The 19,260-nt window shown below is 41.8% G+C and overlaps 2 protein-coding genes across 2 annotated transcripts in view; one reads left to right on the top strand and one right to left on the bottom strand.

The window, feature by feature from the left end:
• The window catches only part of RASGEF1B (RasGEF domain family member 1B), a 455,348-nt gene extending 446,373 nt beyond the window's left edge, over positions 1-8,975 (bottom strand). Inside the window, exon 1 of the mRNA XM_054030192.1 lies at positions 8,938-8,975. The gene's annotated coding sequence lies outside the window, so the exon portion shown is untranslated. The remainder of the gene's footprint in view (positions 1-8,937) is intronic.
• Positions 1,904-12,858, top strand: LOC128838536 (vesicle-associated membrane protein 7-like). The gene is made up of 6 exons (XM_054030783.1): positions 1,904-1,984; positions 4,175-4,245; positions 4,959-5,055; positions 6,358-6,459; positions 10,609-10,767; positions 12,433-12,858. The coding sequence occupies exons 1-6, from the start codon at positions 1,904-1,906 to the stop codon at positions 12,574-12,576; spliced, it is 654 nt and encodes a 217-aa protein (XP_053886758.1). The 3' UTR covers positions 12,577-12,858.
• Positions 12,859-19,260: the final 6,402 nt, after the last annotated feature.

Genomic DNA, 19,260 nt, shown 5'->3' with positions numbered 1-19,260 from the left:
AAAGGTGAATCTAGGAAGCTGCTCTTTTGCAGCAAAGCCCCATCCCAACAGAGCTGAAGTTCATCTTCTTGTACATATGCACTACCCATATCTGCATAATCCATCTGTGACCAGAATGATGAGGGAGTGGTAGCATCAAGCATCTCCTGTAAGCCATTCGGCTTCCAATAGCTTCCTTAAGTCAAAAGCCTTCATGTAATTTTCCATATATCTTATTGCTTTGATGGACTAGACTACTATCATTATGTTTTATGGTGGCTAGCTCACCCATACCCAATGAATTTGTTGCAACACCAGCATAATGCATAGTGGGATGGGCACCATGATGTTGGAGGGCCCCTGGAGCAGACTCATCATTTTCTATGTCTGATTCTCCACTTCCTTTTTTCTTATGGAACGATTTACACCTGAGCAAAGTGAGTGTAAAAATGTGAAATGCTACACTCACTTTACATTGGTGTAAACGACTCCCCAATGGTCTTGTCTTCACTAGAAAAGAGACATTTTAACACGTTAACTAACACATTAAACTCCTAGTGAAGACAAGGTGATCATAGTTTTAACCTACGTTAGCTGGTTCAAATAAACCCTAGGATCTCCCCTATGGTTTACCTTGGCCAGTTAAACAGGTTAAAACTACCACTGCCTGAACAGATTTTCAGGGAGGGTCTAGACTGTAACCACCTGGGGTTACAGTGCAATCAATTAATTCGAGGTAAAAATTCTAAGGTAGACACAGCCACAGCCTGAGTGCGCACATGTGAGGATCTGAGCTGGAGCCAGCCATCAGTTAGGTGCCTATTCTGTTTCTATCTGACTAGCTGTGTTTGGCAAGGGCCCAACGGATGTGCCTCAAACATCACAGGACAGAGAGCGCCCACGGAAGAGAGAGAAATGCCAAATTCTGAGGGTGGGGGCCACGGCTGACCATCTCCGCTGCATTGCCAGGGTTACAACATCCAGGCAGCTGTGAGGCAGGTCAGAGCCCTGCGTGTGCAACAGAGGAGAGTGCTGGGAGAATAAAGATGGGAGCCAAAAGCAATGACACATTGACCTCCCTGAGCCCAACCGGGGGAGGGAGGGGCGGGGCGGTGCAGGAGGGGGGATGGCAGCCTGGAAAGAGACAGCAGGCAGGAGAAGCTCACCAAACACTCCCTCCCCATTGCCTCTGCATCCCAACATGTCCTGGGCCAACAGGCCCCACCCTCTCCCTCCTTAATATCCCCCTACCAACCCAGCCCCTCTGACACATCCCTCCCCTCCTGCCCCCCACTCACATCCCTCCCCCCACCACCTCCTGCATATCCTCTCCTTCCTTTCCCCCACTTCCCTCCCCTCCTGCTCCCCACCCACATCCCTCCCTCCACCACCTCCTGCACATCCCTTCCCTCCTGCCCCCACCCATATCCCTTCCCTCCTGCCCCCACCCACCTCCTGCACATCCCTCCCCTCCTGCCCCCCCACCACCTCCTGCACATCCCTTTCCTCCTCCCCTGCACCACCTCCCGCACATCCCTCCCCTCCTGCCCCCCCACCCACATCCCTTCCCTCACATCCCACCCCTCCTTCCCCCCCCACCACCTCCTGCACATCCCTTTCCTCCTTCCCCCCCACATCCCTCCCGTCCTGCCCCCCACCCACATCCCTTCCCTCACATCCCTCCCCTCCTTCCCCCCCCACCACCTCCTGCACATCCCTTTCCTCCTTCCCCCCCACATCCCTCCCGTCCTGCCCCCCACCCACATCCCTGCCCCCCACCTCCTGCACATCCCTTCCCTCCTCCCCCCCACATCGCTTCCCTCCCCCCGGCAGCTCAGGGACATTCTATCCTCCTCCCCCGCCCCCCCCGGTTCTAAACGGCCCGAGCCGGCGCGCGGAGCTGGGGCGGGGCGGGCTCGGCGCTATGACGAGCCTCAGCTACAGCTGCATTGCCAACGGTCGCACCGTGCTCGCCGAGCTCAGCTTGCGGGGGGGCTGCTTCCGGGTACAGACCCCCCCCTCCTCCCGCGGAAACAGCGCACCAGCCGCTTTGTGGACCGCGCTGACCCGGGCCTGGCCCCCCGCGCGGCTGCTCTGCGGCTTGGCTTCTGTAATCAAGGTCACTGCAGGGGACAGCGAGCGATCACCCGGGCCCGGGGGTATTTATAATGGGGAGGGGGAAATGCACCCCTCACACACACACACACACACACACACCTCTCAGATGTACATACACATACACCCCTCACACACACACATTTCTCTCACACACAGACGTACATACACACCTCACAGACACACACACACACCTCTCTCAGATGTACATACACCCCTCACACACACACACACACCTCTCTCAGATGTACATACACCCCTCACACACACACACATCTCTCTCAGATGTACATACACATACACCCCTCACACACAGACACACACAAATCTCTCAGACGTACATACACACCTCACAGACACACACACAATCTCTCATACCCAGAGGGAGAAGCCCCCTCCCGCCCCAGAAATCTCACCCCCACACAAATCTGTCTCACACACATAACAGACAAACCTCCCTCACACACATTTCTCTCACACATAGAGAAATCTTACGCGCAGAGGGAAAAATCTCTCCCCCACACACCAATCTCTCTCACCCAGGGACACACACCAATCTCTCACAAACAAACTCAAATGAAATGCTCTCTTCTCAGACTACAGAGCGCTCAGGGATGTCCCAGTCCCAGGGAAGGAAGGCATTTCCCTCACCACTGACCACTCTTCATCTTTTTACCTGGTTCCCGGCCATGATCACTATTTACTGACTACAGGACCAATGCAACAGGCTTCGCCAGCATCTTGCAGGATTGTGCCATGTCTAGGACTTGGTGTTTGCTTTGCAACATGAAAATATTTGCCTGGCTTCCCTAGCTGCAGATAGTTCATGTCATCAGACTGGTATTATGTAAAGGCCCATTGCTCCAGAAGCAGAAGGGAATGTCAGAAAACTTGAAATGAAAAAAATATTACTTGTATCAGAGTTTGATGTGTGACAGAGGGTACAAGCAATTGTTGCTTTATTCAAATAGCAATGTTGCATCAGGCAGTTAACTAAGCCATGGGTTGAGATTTACAAATGCTCAGAAAGCACAATTAGGGCCAGATTAGAAAAATAAATAAATAAATCAGCACCCAGCAGCTCCCATTGGCACACTTTGAGTGTTGTGCTTTTTTTTTTTTTTTTTTTAAATCTGGCCCATAAGTGTTATTTAAATGGTTAACGAAAAACAGAGCTAACATTACAAATATAAGCCATTAATCAGGAGTAGAACAGTTTGAAATAAAAATATTGTTGCAGTGTTTCCTAGAAGTGCTGTTTTATGTGCGATCACCACGCAGCTATGGCTTTTCAGTTTATTATCTTTACGACCAAACCAGTTACAGTTTATGGCACTGTAAAAAGAAGTGGATCTAAAAAAAAAGAACCTTCTGCTGCAAACTTCAGTTAACTTGTATATTTCATTTACAAAGACAAAGTAAAGAGAAATCACACTGCTAATTGTGTTGTCAGTTTCGGATACCCAGTTCTCTCTTTTTTCCACTGTAGCCACCTATGCTAGAAATGCCAGATCATATGAAATCTTGATTTTAGAATATCAAGCTGACTCCTCCCACGTCCTAAAACATGATGCTTTAAAACCCAAACATTGTTATTGGAGTTTAGTTGTTTCATTCAGCAGTTCTGATAACAATATTCAGCAAGTGTGTATATATATACACACACACACACCAAGTTTAGAAAGGTTTCTGCTATGTATTAGCTTGAAGCCTTTGTGATTATATAGATATGGAGCTATAGCTATATCCATCCAGTTTATAATATACATTTTGGGGTAGATTTGTAATATGTACAACCTCCTTATAGTAGTCACAAAGGCATCAAGCTTATACACTGCAGAAACCTCTCCAAAACAAAGTTTAAGGAGTGCTACATTTTTTTGTTTTTTATTGAAACAGATCTTTGTTTCGAAGCAATAAACATGCTTAATTAAACTCCATTCAGCTACAATACATTTTAAGTATAAACCCTCGTTCAGAAATGTGCTGTTTCAACCTGCTGCTAAATATTGCTGATATTTATAAACATTATATTCATTTCTCCTAAACAAAAGACTAATTCTCAGTAGTTTAATTTTAGGATGCTGCTTCATCAGTGGTAAATTTAGTTCTTCACAAAGGCTTGAAAAAAACCACAGCTCACATTGGAAGGTAAAGCCTTAGGTGCAACTTGGGTTTTTTAAAACAGGTCAAATTCTTTACTGTAGAACTGACTGCTGCAGAGTGATGATTTTAGATAATAGAGGTTCAAGTGTAATCTTCCAAAGTAAGTTTAAAAAAAAAAAAAAAGACACTGGTCTCATCTCATGCAACTCATTTTATAATTACCCTAATGGAGTCATTACAAAGCCACATACACTTCATGTGATTAGCAGTGTCTGCTCAAGAGGGAGCTAGATGTGAAATGTGAAATGAGAGGTTTTGTAATCTGCAGGGAGATACACTGAGTGAGCTTCTTCGGCACCTACCTGTACTATGCTGCCTCTAGCTGTATCTATTAGCTCGTCACTTTCCTCTGCACTAAATTTACACAAATCCACTTAAAATTTTGTTTTCTTTGATATGTAGTTGTTATTAAAACTCCATCTCAAGTGGGATATAAAGGAGTTTCTACTGTATGTAAAATACTAAGTCATCCAGAAGCACTTTTCTAATATTGTAGAGTTTATTCAAGTCTTAATGGTTTTGCTTTGGAACAGCATATTATTCACTGGGTTTATTGTTCAGTTCAGCGATGCTGACTATAAATGTTTTATTACATTCCTTTTCTTTCACTGATTTTGATTCATTAGTATATGACACACGTGAACCAAGTTAGAAGTTTAAATAATAATACCCATTCTATTAATATATCTTTTCCTCAGCTTTGTGTACCATGCCCTGCTAGTTAATGGAATTACATACCTATGTGCTACAAACAACACCTTAGACAGCACAGGACCATTTGCCTTTCTTAAAGAGGTAAGAATTTTTTTTTTTTCAGAATATGTTGATGCAAGTTTAATCAAAGCCATTGACTTACTAATGTTTTGCAATGTTCCATTCTTGCCCTTTGGTCTACCTTGATTATTACATGCACAGTAAGATCCATACATGTCAGCCTTCTTCAGCTTTATAAAACAGAAGTATTTAGGGTGAGCAGATGTCCCTATAAAATCGGGACAGTCCCGATTTTTGGGTCTTTTTCTTATATAGGCTCCTATTACCCCCACCCCCACCCCCTGTCCCGATTTTTCACATTTGCTGTCTGGTCACCCTAGAAGTATTACTTCATATAATGCATTTGTTTAACATCCCTGTTCCTGTGCTTTAAAGGCCTTGTGTTATAGAAATACTATTAGGTGCAGTACCAGCTTTAGGTTTAAAAGAGTCTCTTTTTCCTCTCGTGATACCATCATCATAGGAAATGTGTGTCCATGCCTTCTAATCAACAAAGGGTATGGGTAATGCTGGTGTGCTAGGTATAATAGGAGATTTAGCCATATGGGACAGGAGAATTTTAATTACCACTATGGCAACACAAGAAATGTACCAGTGCATTTGTAACACTGAAAGGCACCCTAGCATGTATTCAATTGGTCCTATGTACTGTATGTTGTATTTTGCCTTATTGAAATGTCAGCGTTTTCAGCTTGCCAGCACTCACTGGCAGGCCTAGAATGAAAAGAAAGTAATGTTCTCTTCAAAAAAGTAAAGCTAATTTGGTCTGTTCTCCTACAATTACTGCTTTCCTATATGACCTTCAGCTCTTTTTTCTCTCTCCTGTCCACCCTGCCATGCTATCTTCGGGTATGAAGAATAAGGACAAATTTCAGTCTGCTTTCCCGCTCCTTCTCTCATACCTATTTTATTGTGTTCTGTTTAGGTTTCTACACCTTGTCTGTCACCAGGGCATTACATGGCTACTCTTTCCTTATCTTCAGCTTTGTGTTTTTAAGTGCAGTAAATGGGTTCACCTTAGCAATGCATCCACATAAGTGACAGTTGTATAGCCTGTAACGAGTGCCAATTGTATTGTAGATACAAAATATTAGATGTTTTCTACACACTGATGTCTTTAAGCTTCTGCAGAAATTTTGTGGCTACACACATCCATGCATTTGTGCAGCATAGTTAAAGAACATTAGGCAAGTTTGCATATAGGGGTCATGTTGGCTATTTACATTTTTAGGGCATCATAACAGATTTTAGCCTGAATTTAAGAAGTTAGTGTGACATTTTATTTTAGCTATGTCAAGATAATTCCTTCATTAATTTCTCCAGATTTGCAAAGCTTTCATTGGTAGCCCCTTGATATCACAAGTGACCTTTGCTCATCCATTTGAATTCAACGCAGATTTTCAACAGCTGCTGGGGAAATTCATGGTAGGTAATTCTCAAAATTATAAAATCAAGTTTACCTCTATGGCTGCTACACAACGTTAGAGAAAGGACCTTTTGTAGTCTACCTTGGCAGAGCACATGCAAGGGAAAAAAAGAATTCACAAACATTTATTTAGGGATCTGATCTCTCAATAAAAGAAATATTGTCTTTCTTTGCCAGAACAGCAAGTTATTGTGGTTTATATATATAAACAAGAAATATTTTTATATATATATAAAATATTTCTTGTCTAGAAATATATATATTTCTTGTCTATATAATATATATATATAATATTTCTTGTCTAGAAAATCTAGTTAATATTTAACTAGAACTGTAAACAGTCCTTTTCCACTGCGTCATCTGATCACACACACATATCTTACAAAGAGCAGAGGAAGAGAAAGAGAGGGAGAGATGTGTGCATGGTAAGTATTTAAAATGTAATCTTTGATCTTTTAGGTGTGTTTGAGTAAAACAGAATTACCCTATGATCAATGTAATAAAAAGTTTAAGTTATTGGGACAAGAAACGATTAAAAGGTTTTAAAATCAGCATTGCACTGCAATCAAGGGGGGGTTTGATCAGTAACACTTTAGTGAAAGAATCACTAATCTCAACTGAGAATCTGTTATTACTTTCAAGGGAGATTAATTGTACCTAGCATACTTAGAAATAGATTCCCTCCTACTGCATTGTTCAGGTAGCATTTTGGAAATTGCACTTCTCCTCCCTTCACCCCCCCCCAAGAAACTCCTATTAATTTGCTAGAGTTTTTCAAATATAGAGAGTTTATTAAGTACTGTACAGTTCCTAAATGTACTCGATGAAATTATTTTTTTAGTACCTGAATGCATGAAGATACGGTGTGGAGTTTATACTGTTACAAAGTCTCATATTTTATTCTGTGTCAAATTGATCAGATTTTCAACACTGTGGGCCAGATTGCCATCTCTGCAGGTAAAAACTAGCAGAGGACTGTAAATTCTGGAATTCCCACTCGGTTTCCTCATTAGCATTCCATTACTTGCGGGGCCCTTCAAACCTATGGATTCCCCATGTTCTTTACAGAGGTCCTTAAGGTATGTGTATTGCTTCTGGGCCTTGGCCCCTACATTCCATGGCAGCAAGGCTTCCTATCTGCCTCCATCCCGAAAAGCACTTTGAAATCCTCAGTTAGACTGCACTGTAAGTGTAATATATAAATGGGGATGGGGCGCTTCACACAGCAGTGATGAGATCAGCATTAGTTTACACAAAGTCGGGGGAAGAAATGTTATAGATGGTATCTTACCACCTCAGAACCTTCCCATAAGCCCATTGAGTGATTTCCACTCAGATAGAGGAGAAAGGGCTTTCCATCCTCTCTTCCATATGCAACATGCACTGGACCTAGATCCCCTCCTTTCTAGGAAGAAGACAGGGCAATCTAGTCCATTATTTTCATCATTCAAAAACCCTGCTGATTAACAACAGGATTTACATTTTTTTAATTCAAAACTAATACTGCATACACACATGCAGAATAGGCTTACATTCTGAGAACTTAGGCATGCAAATATAGATTGGTATGAAGTAGGGAACACGTTAGTTTTAATGCCTTCACAACTTATATTGCCAACTATCAGTATGTTTATTGCATTACTGGAAAAATCATTGGGAGACCTCTAGCGGCCAAAGCTATAGTGTCACAATCCTGCAGTTATGCACATGCCTAACTTTAAAAGCATCAGTAGCCCTGTTGATTTAAATACAACTTCTCACATACGTAAAGTTAAGCACATGCCCAAGGTCCCAATCCTGCAATTAATGCTATGCCATCAAACTCCTGCTCCCCCCCAGATTACCTAGGAAATCAGTGGGGCTCCACTAGGGTTGCCAGTTTTGGTTGGACATACTCCTGGAGGTTTCATTTTAATTAATCTTTAATTCCTGGAGACTCCAGGACAATCCTGGAGGGTTGGCAACCTTCGGCTCTGCACAAGTACAGTGATCTACCTGTAAAGAGTGTTTTGCAGGCTTTGGGCCTAAATTTCCATACTGCTTAGAATAGCTATCAAGCCAGAAACAAAAAACAGATAATAGAAATCAAAAGCTTTCACACTGTTCTTAATGATCATTCAAATATCACCCCAAAAGAGAAAGCAACCATTTTATGCATGGAATTATTTTGAATCCAGAGGATCTCTCTCTGAACTGTGAAGAGGCCCATTCTAAAATGTGTTGGATAAAAAAAGCTAAATCTTGTAGTACAGTCATATTAATGGCTTACTTCTTCTATGTGATTAAAATTAAATTAATATAGGACTCAAACTAAAATCCATTAAATATCAGTTAGAATATATGGCTTCTCAAATGTCTCCTATAACAACAAGACAGGCTCCCTGCCTGAACATTGCTCTCTAGCAGACTGTTTGGAGCACTGTTCGCTACTACAAGCTTTTCTTACAGAAATGAACTGGTACACAAAATCCTCCTACCTTACTGCAGAGAGAAAAAAAATCCTATTCTTTCAGCAAGGCCTGGAAAAACAACCAAGACCTGTGGTCCGGGTGTGGTAGATATTGGAATTCTGGGTAAGCCTCCCCTCAGTGGTTTGTTGACACTTCATTTTATAAAGGGAGGTGTCTAAAGTAGAACTAAAAGTAATGCTTTGCCAAACATGTGTTTGAGCCTCCTTATTCTCTGGAGAAGAGGGAAGGTATTAAAGGTTTAGGGTTGGAAAACATTTATGTCTTATTCCTTTGGGGCAAGTAGTAGATGTAAAGGGTAATATAGTCACCTGGAGTGCAGAAATTGTCAGAAGATTCCATTTTTGCTTTACCTTTGATCAAAAGGAAATTATGTAGCTGCAATTGTTGTTCTCGGAAAGTAGCAAATAATTCCTTCTCCTCCCCTCAACTTCCCTATAGTGGTGGGGTCATGATGGTTCTTTGTTACTTTATATTTTTTAAAATAATGTCCAATGGTTGAGTCAGTTACTGGCAAGGATTAATGGCCAGTAAGTAGGGGTATGCCAGCTGCTGGTGAGGTGCTTTAACAGTTCAGCATTTGGAGCTGCTAAAATTCTGCAAGTAGTCATGTATATAAAGCTTGGAGCCCTAGGTGGGGATCTTTTAGAACTACTATATTCCAGTTACAGGGAACTTACTTTCTTTGTGTAAAGATAATGTGTATTATCTAAAAAAGTGTTAATCATTTACTTCCTCTCTAAATAAGGGTTATTATTCAATTAGCCTGGTGCAAATAGGAAACAAAAGTCAGCAGTACATCAATATCTGATTGAGGATTATGTTATCCCATTTGCTGGGGGTGGAGGAATATCACATAATAGCAATAGGAAGCCCCTAGTGGACTTTATAGAGTGGGGTGTTTTGTTAAATCATTGATCCCCGGGTTTCTGCAATCCAGAAGGATTCAGCTATATTAGAAAGGTTAACTAGTAAGAAAACTTATAGTGCAGAGAAGACTGAAGAGTTCTCTGAAAGTATTACCAGCCTCTCCTCTTGAAGGTGACCTGCACAGGATATTTAAACACTGTGGTTGTCTCCTTTTTTCCTTTCTTCTGACAAATAAAAAGGGCCTGAAGACTTTTTTAGTTATGAATTAAAAAAGGGGCGGGGGGGCATGGAATGTTGTTCTGCTTGTTTCTTACTCTTAAAAGCATCAGGAAGATCATCTCTAGTCCTGCTGAAAGATGTAGAGGAGTTATATTGTGAACTTAATACCTTGAATCAAAGGGGTTTGCCAGTTGAACATTTAAGATATCTTTCCCTGTTTGAGCTGCCACCCACCTTCCCACCAAAAACTTAAAAAATAAAGGTTAGGAGAGTTCTGCATCATAAAAAAGCAAAAATGGGCATGAGCACAGTATCTTTTTTTCCATGGCAGGAAACCTGTAAGCAATTGGATAACTGTATAAGGGGACAGGTGAGGGTGTAATTGACTAGATTTGGAAGCTCCACTCTAATTCAGTTTTTCAAAACTGTAGGGTAAATCTTCACAAGTACTGTTAATTGGAGTTATATGGCTAACAGCCTGCTCCAAGAGAGTAGTGCTCCAAAATTGGAGATTGTGTTTCCAGCTGTTTTAATTACTGAAAGTTGGTGAAGTAGCATCTGTAACAAAAACCCTTACTTTCTTCTGTGCAGATGGAGTACAATAGGAAGTCAGGTGACATTGTAATTTCTACCCTGCAAATTCAAGTTGATGATGTCAAAAATGTTATCACCCAAAATGTTGATAAGGTTTTGCAAAGAGCAGAAAAGCTGAGTGACCTTGTTGACAGAACAGATGATCTCCAAATAGTGGTAAATTTCATGACTTCTCATTCAACTTACCTATTTGGTCGACTTTATTTCTCTGCATTTGTTCTACAGCTTCCTAGCAGTCTTTGTATTAGAATAATTGTGTGGCATTTTCAAAAGTGCCTAAGCACTTGTGGAACTTTTGAAAATTCTACTCATTGTTCCTACGCCCAGATTCTGATCTCAGAGGTATCCATGTATCATTCTAATATCCATACCTGTGGGAAGATTTGGCCATTAGTGCTAGATCAGAGCCACAAAGGAAACTTCGACTCAGCATACCAAGTAGCCATTAGGCGATAAGGCTACCTGTACAATGCATGGGGAGAGTTAGGCATGTCTGAATGGGATTCATACAAGCCAGCACAGCACTGGTCCCTGAGCAGGGAGCCAACTAAACTAAGAAACAGGAAATGCTGAGGAGAGAGGTGGGGCCTCTGAGCATATTAGTAGATTGGGCCCAGCAGGTGAATAGGTGGGGCAAGCCTAGTTTGAGGATCATGCTAGCGCGTATGCAGGTTTGTGGATGCTTAGTCGGCAGCTGAGCAGGGGTCTTAAGTATCTAAATTTTGGACTTAGGTGCCTCAATCCCTCTGGCCCTTAGTAACTATAGGCCCAATCCTGCAACTGGATGAATGCAGGTGGACCCCTGTGCCACACAGAACAGAAGGACACCTGCAGGAACTGGGCTTGACCAAAAATTGATCTCTACTGCTAATGGAGGAACTATAGAGGGGAAAGAACCTGTTACAAATATCAACTACACTGCTACATCTTTATATGAGTAGAGTGGTTACACTAAAGTATTAGCATGCTATTGTGTGAAACAACTACTGCATCTTTCTAGTCAGGTTGAATATGTACAACTAAATAGTTGGGGTTTTAAAAACTCTAATATGTAAATACTGTCTGAATAGGCCCACCTAGGAAGAGGTAAAATTTAGAAGCCAAGAGCAAATTAGAGAACAACATAAGAGCTTAACTGAACCGCGTGCAGTAGGAGCACTGAAGTTCTGTAGAATTCTACCCCTAAAATCCTCTAGTAGATTATCAAGTGTTCCAGTGCTTGGCTGTTAACAGTTTATAAACACTACTATCACAGTGGCTAGTCATGGCCCGAGACTAGGAACCTGTTTCTATCAGCATCTACAACTGTCATTTCTAAATTAATCCTTTTTATTGATGCTGCACAAGACCAGAATTATTGGGAGAGGAAACAGAAACCCCCCCTAAGCTTTGCCTCAAACCTTCATTTTGATTGCATTACCCATTCTCTCCCTACCTGATCTCTAGCAATGATAAGTAGAAGGAGGGAGGGGATTGTAAAAGAGTAAAGTGGATATTAACCATGCTGTCATGTTAAAAATAGTATATAGCAGATAAGATTCATATGGAAAAAGCATGAACTCAATTGAATTAACAGTTTATATCCATTCATACTGTTAGCAATGTAAATATACTGGTAGACCTACTTCTTTTTCACCACCACCCCGAGTCTTCTTGGGATGAAACTCCACAGTTCATAAAATAGCATTTACTTTACATCATAAGTATAAATTATCTTCTACATTCTTGAAGACATTTAACATGCAGTTTAATCTTGTGTGATGATGCTCCATAAGTCCAGTTCCTGAAACATTAACTTCATATTTGTCGTTTTGTTTTCAGGCTCATTCTTTCCAAAAAACCACCACAAAGATTTCCAGGAAGATGTGGTGGAAAAATGCCAAAATGATGATAATTATTGGAGTCATTCTACTTATTATTTTAATATTTATCATTCTCCTAGCTACAGGTGTTATTCCAACATAAACTTTTGAATTTTTTTTTGCCAAGCACAAAATTTTTATAAATTGTATTTTAAAATTATTCTAGAGCACAAATATTTACGCTGTCATTTTGTATATTGTTCAAAAAGTACTGAACTATTAACACCTGGTTGCTTGCATTCTTGAAAGTAATCTACTACAGTATTTTCATCCAAACGGAGTATGTGGGGTGTCATTTTCTCCACTCTTGATGTAGTGAAACAGATGCAGAGAGGTTAAATGATGTTTAAACCACAGGCTGTAATAACAGATTGCTTAACTATTAGCTCACATGCATACATGAGTAATTGAGAATTTTGAATGTATGAGTGTCATAACTCTGCCCTAGCTATATTTTCCAGTGAGAGTCTTCATTGTACAGCTGGGGAAATAACCGTCACACAGCAAGTCAATGTCAGAAGCAGGATTGGAACTCACGGCTCCTTAATCCTAATCCATGATTTTGGCCTCTGTGCAAATCACGCTAACCTCGCCAGCTCTTGGATTTTTCGCCCCTCTCATTGAAATGTAGTTTATGAAACTGAAGGTGACTAATCTAAACTTTGGAGGAACTGAAGTCCTGCACAACAAATTGGAAAAATGTCACATGATCTTTTGATTGCATCTTGCCCTACTACAGCTCTATTTCATTTACCTGCCTGAATCTGTGCATTTCTAAGAGGGTCAAGAAGTGGTGGGGGTTGGCATAGTTGATTTGCTGGAGAAGGCAGTCATGGCCAGATGACCCCACCCTGCCTTCTGTACTTCCCCCCTCCTGTCCACTGCAGTTGGGGATTTCAAAGCTGTGTGCAGGATGAGAGCACCAGCCATAGGATAGCTGCCTGGACCCCCCCCCCACACACACTTCTTGGATTGGGCCCCATTGATGCAGGATAGTGATGGGTATTTACTAACACTTCACCCCTCTGTAGCAGCTGCTGGGCTGGATTCAGCTCCTTGCTGATGCAACCAGGAAGACTCTAGTTTACCTACAGCTTCCTAAACTGTGGGTGACAGCACTTGCTGATGATTTGCAGAGCCGACAAACCCAAGGGGAAAGCTCTCCTCCTCTTTTCCAGCTGCAGCCCTGAGATGAATGACAGCTAAAGATACATTTCCACAGAATTAACCGCAGTCATAGCCACAAGGATGTTGCGTGAGCATGAATACAACAGAAGTGTACACAAGACACTGTTAAGATGGTAGTCAATACTGTGAAAGGTTCCCTCTCAGTATGGGGGCAGAGATAATTCCTGATTTGGACAGGGGCCTCACATGACAGCCCCTCTCCCCCCCCATCCCCACAAACCTGTTATTATGAATGGACAGTTGTTGACAATGACCCTTGTTTAAAAAGAAAAAAGGGGGTCAAAGAAAAATTGAGCAACTACCATTTAAGGATCTGTCCTCAGATGTAGATTAAATCCTTAATAATAGGTATGTTTAAATTATATATAAACAGCTTCCAGGCTTGAACGCTTACCCATAATGTAACATCCACTCACTGGAGTAGGAGCATAGCTAAGCTGTCCAGTACTGTACTTTCTTTTTAGATCACCATCTGATCTTCATCGTGCATGAGGCCTCATTGCTTTAGTTTCCTATTCATGGAGGTAATTTGCATGCCTAGTGAGGGACTGGAGAGAAATATGACTGGCTCTTAGCTCAACACTAAACGGGGAAGAGGGAAATGATACTTGTGACAAGCTTTCCTTTTCTCCCCCACCACTATTCAACACCTGCACATGATAGAACTATCTACAGCTACACTAATTTGGTCTACTACTAGCCCCCCCACTCATGCTCTCATCCACAATGCACCATCTCTATATTGCATGTGGTGGTGTTGTAGTTGTGTTGATCCCAGATATGAGACAAGATCGCTGAGTTAATATCTTTTATTGGACCAGCTTCTGTTAGTGAGAGACAAACTTTTGAGTTTACACAGAACTCTTCTTCAGATCTGGGAAACATAATCTGAGTGTCACAGCTAACTACAAGGTGGAACAGATTGTTTAGCATAAGTAGTTAATGGATTTCAACAGAGTATTCAAGGTCAAGCGGCCAGTTAACACCAGTCCAGTCACAGGGGGTAAAAAGGAGGGGGGGAAAAAAGCTGAGTGGAGGTTTAGATTATTGTAATAAGCCATAAATCCAAGAAGCTGGTTGACCATACCAACTTTACCAACTATACCACCTTAAGAAAAAAATTTCTGGACAAATACACCACAAAAATCAGTGATATACTGGATGTTGATATTTTCATCCTCTCGACAGATGACCGCAACTCCCTCAGATTTCCACCACAACTTCAACCACCACCACCCACCTCTCTAAAACACTCCAATAACATTAACTTCCTGGATAACATGATCAGCTTCATCAATGGAACCTTACAGACAATTATATACCAGAAACCCACAGATCATCCTTCTCTTCAGAGATCCAGTAACCACCCTAAACACACCCAGAAATTTGTTATCTATAGCCAGATACCACAGAATATGCTCTGAGGAGAATGTCTGGGATATACACCTTAATATACTCAAAACCGCCTTCACCAAATGAGGACACTCCACCAGAGAAGTAGATTGCAGCCTGGAACAGGCCACCCAATTACCCCAAGAGAACCTGCTTCAATACAGAAATAAAACCCCCTCTGATAACACACCCCTAGTTGTCACCTACCATCCCACACTGGAACCCAAACAGGGTATCATTAAACAATTACAACTCATACTTAAGGGGGGAACACATCCTGAAATAAATCTTTCATGACCCCCCTCTTCTAGCCTTCCAACAACCCTACAACCTCTCCACTCATTCTCAGAAGCTTCCCACAGACCAGAACATACCAACTCAAAGCAGCACCAAACTGCCAAAACAGATGAAAAACCTGTAGCCATATCTCCACTGCTATGATGATCAACACCCCCCACATCACACCTTTCAAGATCCATGGGTTTTACACATGCCTATCACAATATGTGGTGTGCATCATCCAGTGCACTAAATGCCCCCAAACAACTATGTGCGTGAAATGAGAATCACTGCACTCTCAAATGAACTCCCAGAAACATTTTAAGACAGAAACATCACCTGTGGGTGAACACTTTTCACAAAGTGATCAGTCACTGACCTCTCAGTCCTCATCCTCAAAGGAAACTTGCACAACACTTTCAAAAGACAAGCCTGGGAGCTTAAATTAATCTTTGCTAGACACTAAAAATCATGCCCGAGTAGAGAAATTGGATTTATGGCTTATTACAACACACTATGCACCCCCACAACCAACACCTTCACATGACTGGAGAGGTATTAAACTGGCCACTTTACCTTAAATGGTTGCTTGAAATGTGGTAACTACTTATGCTAAACCAGGGGTTCTCAGACTTTTGTACTGGTTACCCCTTTCACATAGCAAGCCTCTGAGTGCAACCCCCTCCCCCTTATACATTAAAAACACTTGTTTATATATTTAACACCATTATAAATGCTGGAGGCAAAGCGGGGTTTGGGGTGGAGGCTGACAGCTCACGACCCCCCCATGTAATAACCTTGCGACCCCCTGAGGGGTCCCAACCCATTTGAGAATCCCTGTGCTAAACAATCTGTACCACCTTGTATTTAGCTGTAACAGTTTCCCAGCTCTGTGTAAGCTCGAAAGTGCGCCTCTCTCACCAGTGGAAGTTGATCCAATATTACCTCACCCATCTTGTCCCTTTCTATATTGTTTTTTTTTTTTAAATGTGATACACTCAGCTGACTGAACTCTATATGATCTGTAAGGGCACAGCCTGTCTTGCTGCAGCTAGCATACCACTGCTACTGCCGGACACTCCCCAATCCCCTCCACTGGATTGTATTTAAGGAGGAGCTACATAAATAGAATGATGCTGTTTTCTGGCACTTACAGCCACAGCAATATTCACATTGCAGGGAATGTTGTTTGACTGAACAACTTAGCACATACAAGACAATACCCAATACAGCCCTCGCTACAGCCTTTACTCTAATGTGGCTACACTTGCAGATGTAGAGCACTTTGAGTTAAATCAGCCTTCGGAGAGCGCAGTAGGGAAAGCGCTACAGTCTGTCCACACTGACAGCTGCCAATGCACTGGTGTGGCCACATTTGCAGCAGCATTGGGAGCAGTGCATTATGGGCAGCTATCCCAGCATACAAGTGACTGCAACGTGCTTTTAGCGTGATAGGGAGTGTGTTGTGTGTATGTGGGGGGGGAGAGAGAGTGGGTTTTTGGGGGGCTGAGAGCATGTCAGCATCCTGTCTTGTAAGTTCAGACTCTCACACAGCATTCCACAGTAATGATTGCTGTGTCTCAGAGCAGATAAGCAGCTGGCCGTCAGAAACGGAGCTTTCAAAGGGCACATCGGCGTTCCTACAGTGATTCAAAAACAATGACAAGAGTGGCCACTTGACGCAAGGGGATTATGGGACGTTTCTGGAAGCTGATCAGAGCGTAGTAATGCAACACTTCGTTCACACTGACACCCGGGCGTTGTACCCAAGGTGCAGCAAACGTTATTCCACTCGCCGAGGTGGAGTACCAGGAGCACTCTGGCTGAGGATTCAGAGCGCTCTACGTGCCTTGCCAGTGTGGTCGGGTCGGGAGTTAGGGCGCCCGGGGCTGCTTTAATGCGCTGTAACTCACAAGTGTAGCCAAGCCTTTGTGGGGTTTTGTTACCTCATATCAACCAACAACTCTATTTACAAGAAGATTGCAACATGCCAGATCTGATAGTAAATACTGGGTTGGTCTTTTTCAAGTGCTTATTGTTGCCAATATACCTGTTCTGTTTATGACTAGGTCAGGCCTCACCTACTTCTCCTGAACTAAATGCTAGTAATATGTATATCTGACATACAAAACAGCAAGAGGACAATGTAGCCTTTCCCTTTAAGAGTTATCCTTTATCCTAGCTCTTCCCTTAAATGGAAACAAGCAGCTGTATTATATTTGTAATAAATGTTTTAACTGATTTGGGGGAAAATAGATGCAAAGGTAGAGAGTCCCTATTACCAATATCTAAAGTGTCACCACATCAAAAATTCTTCATCATTCATTGTTAAATATAAAATTGACTAAAACAAAAAGACTATACAACCTCCAGCTACGCTATTGCAAGGAGTTTCTGGGCAACTGAACTGTGCAGGCTTGTCTTGTTCATGAAAGAAAGGTCCCCCTGACTTGTCAAATTTTGGTTAGAAGCTTTATTTGAAATGCCAGGCTCTCTCAAAACTCCTGGAAATAACAGAAGCATCTTGTAAACAGACTGTGCTTACAGCTACATTGGGGGAAAAACAAGATTTGTATCCAGCTCAAGATTCCTAGGAGGAAAACCTTTATTTTTGGAAGAACTATGTACACAAAACCACATTTAAAGTACAGTCAGAAAAATTACCAACATGTCTCAAACTTAGAAGAGAAAGTATAAGAATAATTAATTGAACCACTCAAACACTTCAAATTGAAACTAATCCTCTATATCTGAAATGCATTTTAAAATAATTACAAGTAACATTTAAAAACCAACTACTGCTGTTGGCAGCCATGTTACTAAAAGCAAATGGCATGATACCAATAGTGATCTCTTTAGCAAGACTACCAGGAGTAGGAAAAGTAATCGCCAACTGTAATTATACTTTGTCACAACAATTTTGAGAAAGTGATTCTTTAAATTGTTAGAGCCAAAACAGGTAGTCTTAAAATGAATACACAGGGAGAAGAAATGCTTAAACTTAAGAGGTACTTTTCCAAGTTCAAAAACTCAGCTACACAAAGATTTATGTTCTTACAAAGCCAGAAAGCAAGGCTATGTAATAATCCAAATCCAGGATAGTTAAGAAGTGGTTTCCAGAAACACGACAGGAAATGCAACATCAAGCTTCTGTCAGTAGAAATTGTCTGCTTTAAACAAGTTAAATCACTTTGAGTACTTCCTGAATTACTGGTATTCTTTTAGAACCAGCAAACTACACAAGATAACAAGAGTAGAACTCCCAAGGGACCCAGTCTTCCTCGGTTTATATTTCTGTGACAGTCCTGGCTTCTTGGTGCTTCCCTTTGAGGAACAGAAGGAACTATCCAACACAATCCTTGTCTCCTATGAGATTCTTATCAAGACACTTGTTGCCTCAGTGGAATTGCTTAACCTCATTCTTATAGCAAGGTTCTTCCTCCCATGCCACAGGCTGAAACTCCCAAGACAGTGAGATAAAAATGGCAGGAGCAGCAAGTGTATCATCACAATGCTGATGCCATTTGAACCTACCCTCAATGAGTTGTCACCATACGCAGGGGAAGAAGTGCTTATGGTGAGGAAGAAAATCTGGGTGAATGACCAATATAACCTTGTGCAATTTGATAGGCGAGTGAATACAAGGCACTAGGTAAGGGACAAAAGTTACATTTGAGTATTGGAATGTATTTGGGAAATAGATGAAAACCAAAAATGTAATGAGAGGTGGGAGAAGGGCTACTAAATATGAGACGAAAGTAAACCGAACTGAGAGGACAAGGGTCACACAACAGGCTAGTTCTGACGTAAGTTTTAAGTTAATAAGAAATATAAACACATATTGTGTAGCATCCTCTCTCCCATTTCTTTGTATGTTGTCCTGTTAAACAGACTTCTTCAGCCCAAAAACTCATCTTGTCTGTAGCAA

The sequence above is a fragment of the Malaclemys terrapin genome, chromosome 5, assembly GCF_027887155.1.
Source record: "Malaclemys terrapin pileata isolate rMalTer1 chromosome 5, rMalTer1.hap1, whole genome shotgun sequence".
NCBI lineage: Eukaryota > Metazoa > Chordata > Testudines > Emydidae > Malaclemys > Malaclemys terrapin.
The sequence above is the reverse complement of the archived record's forward strand: the minus strand, read 5'-3'. Positions and strand labels throughout refer to the sequence as shown.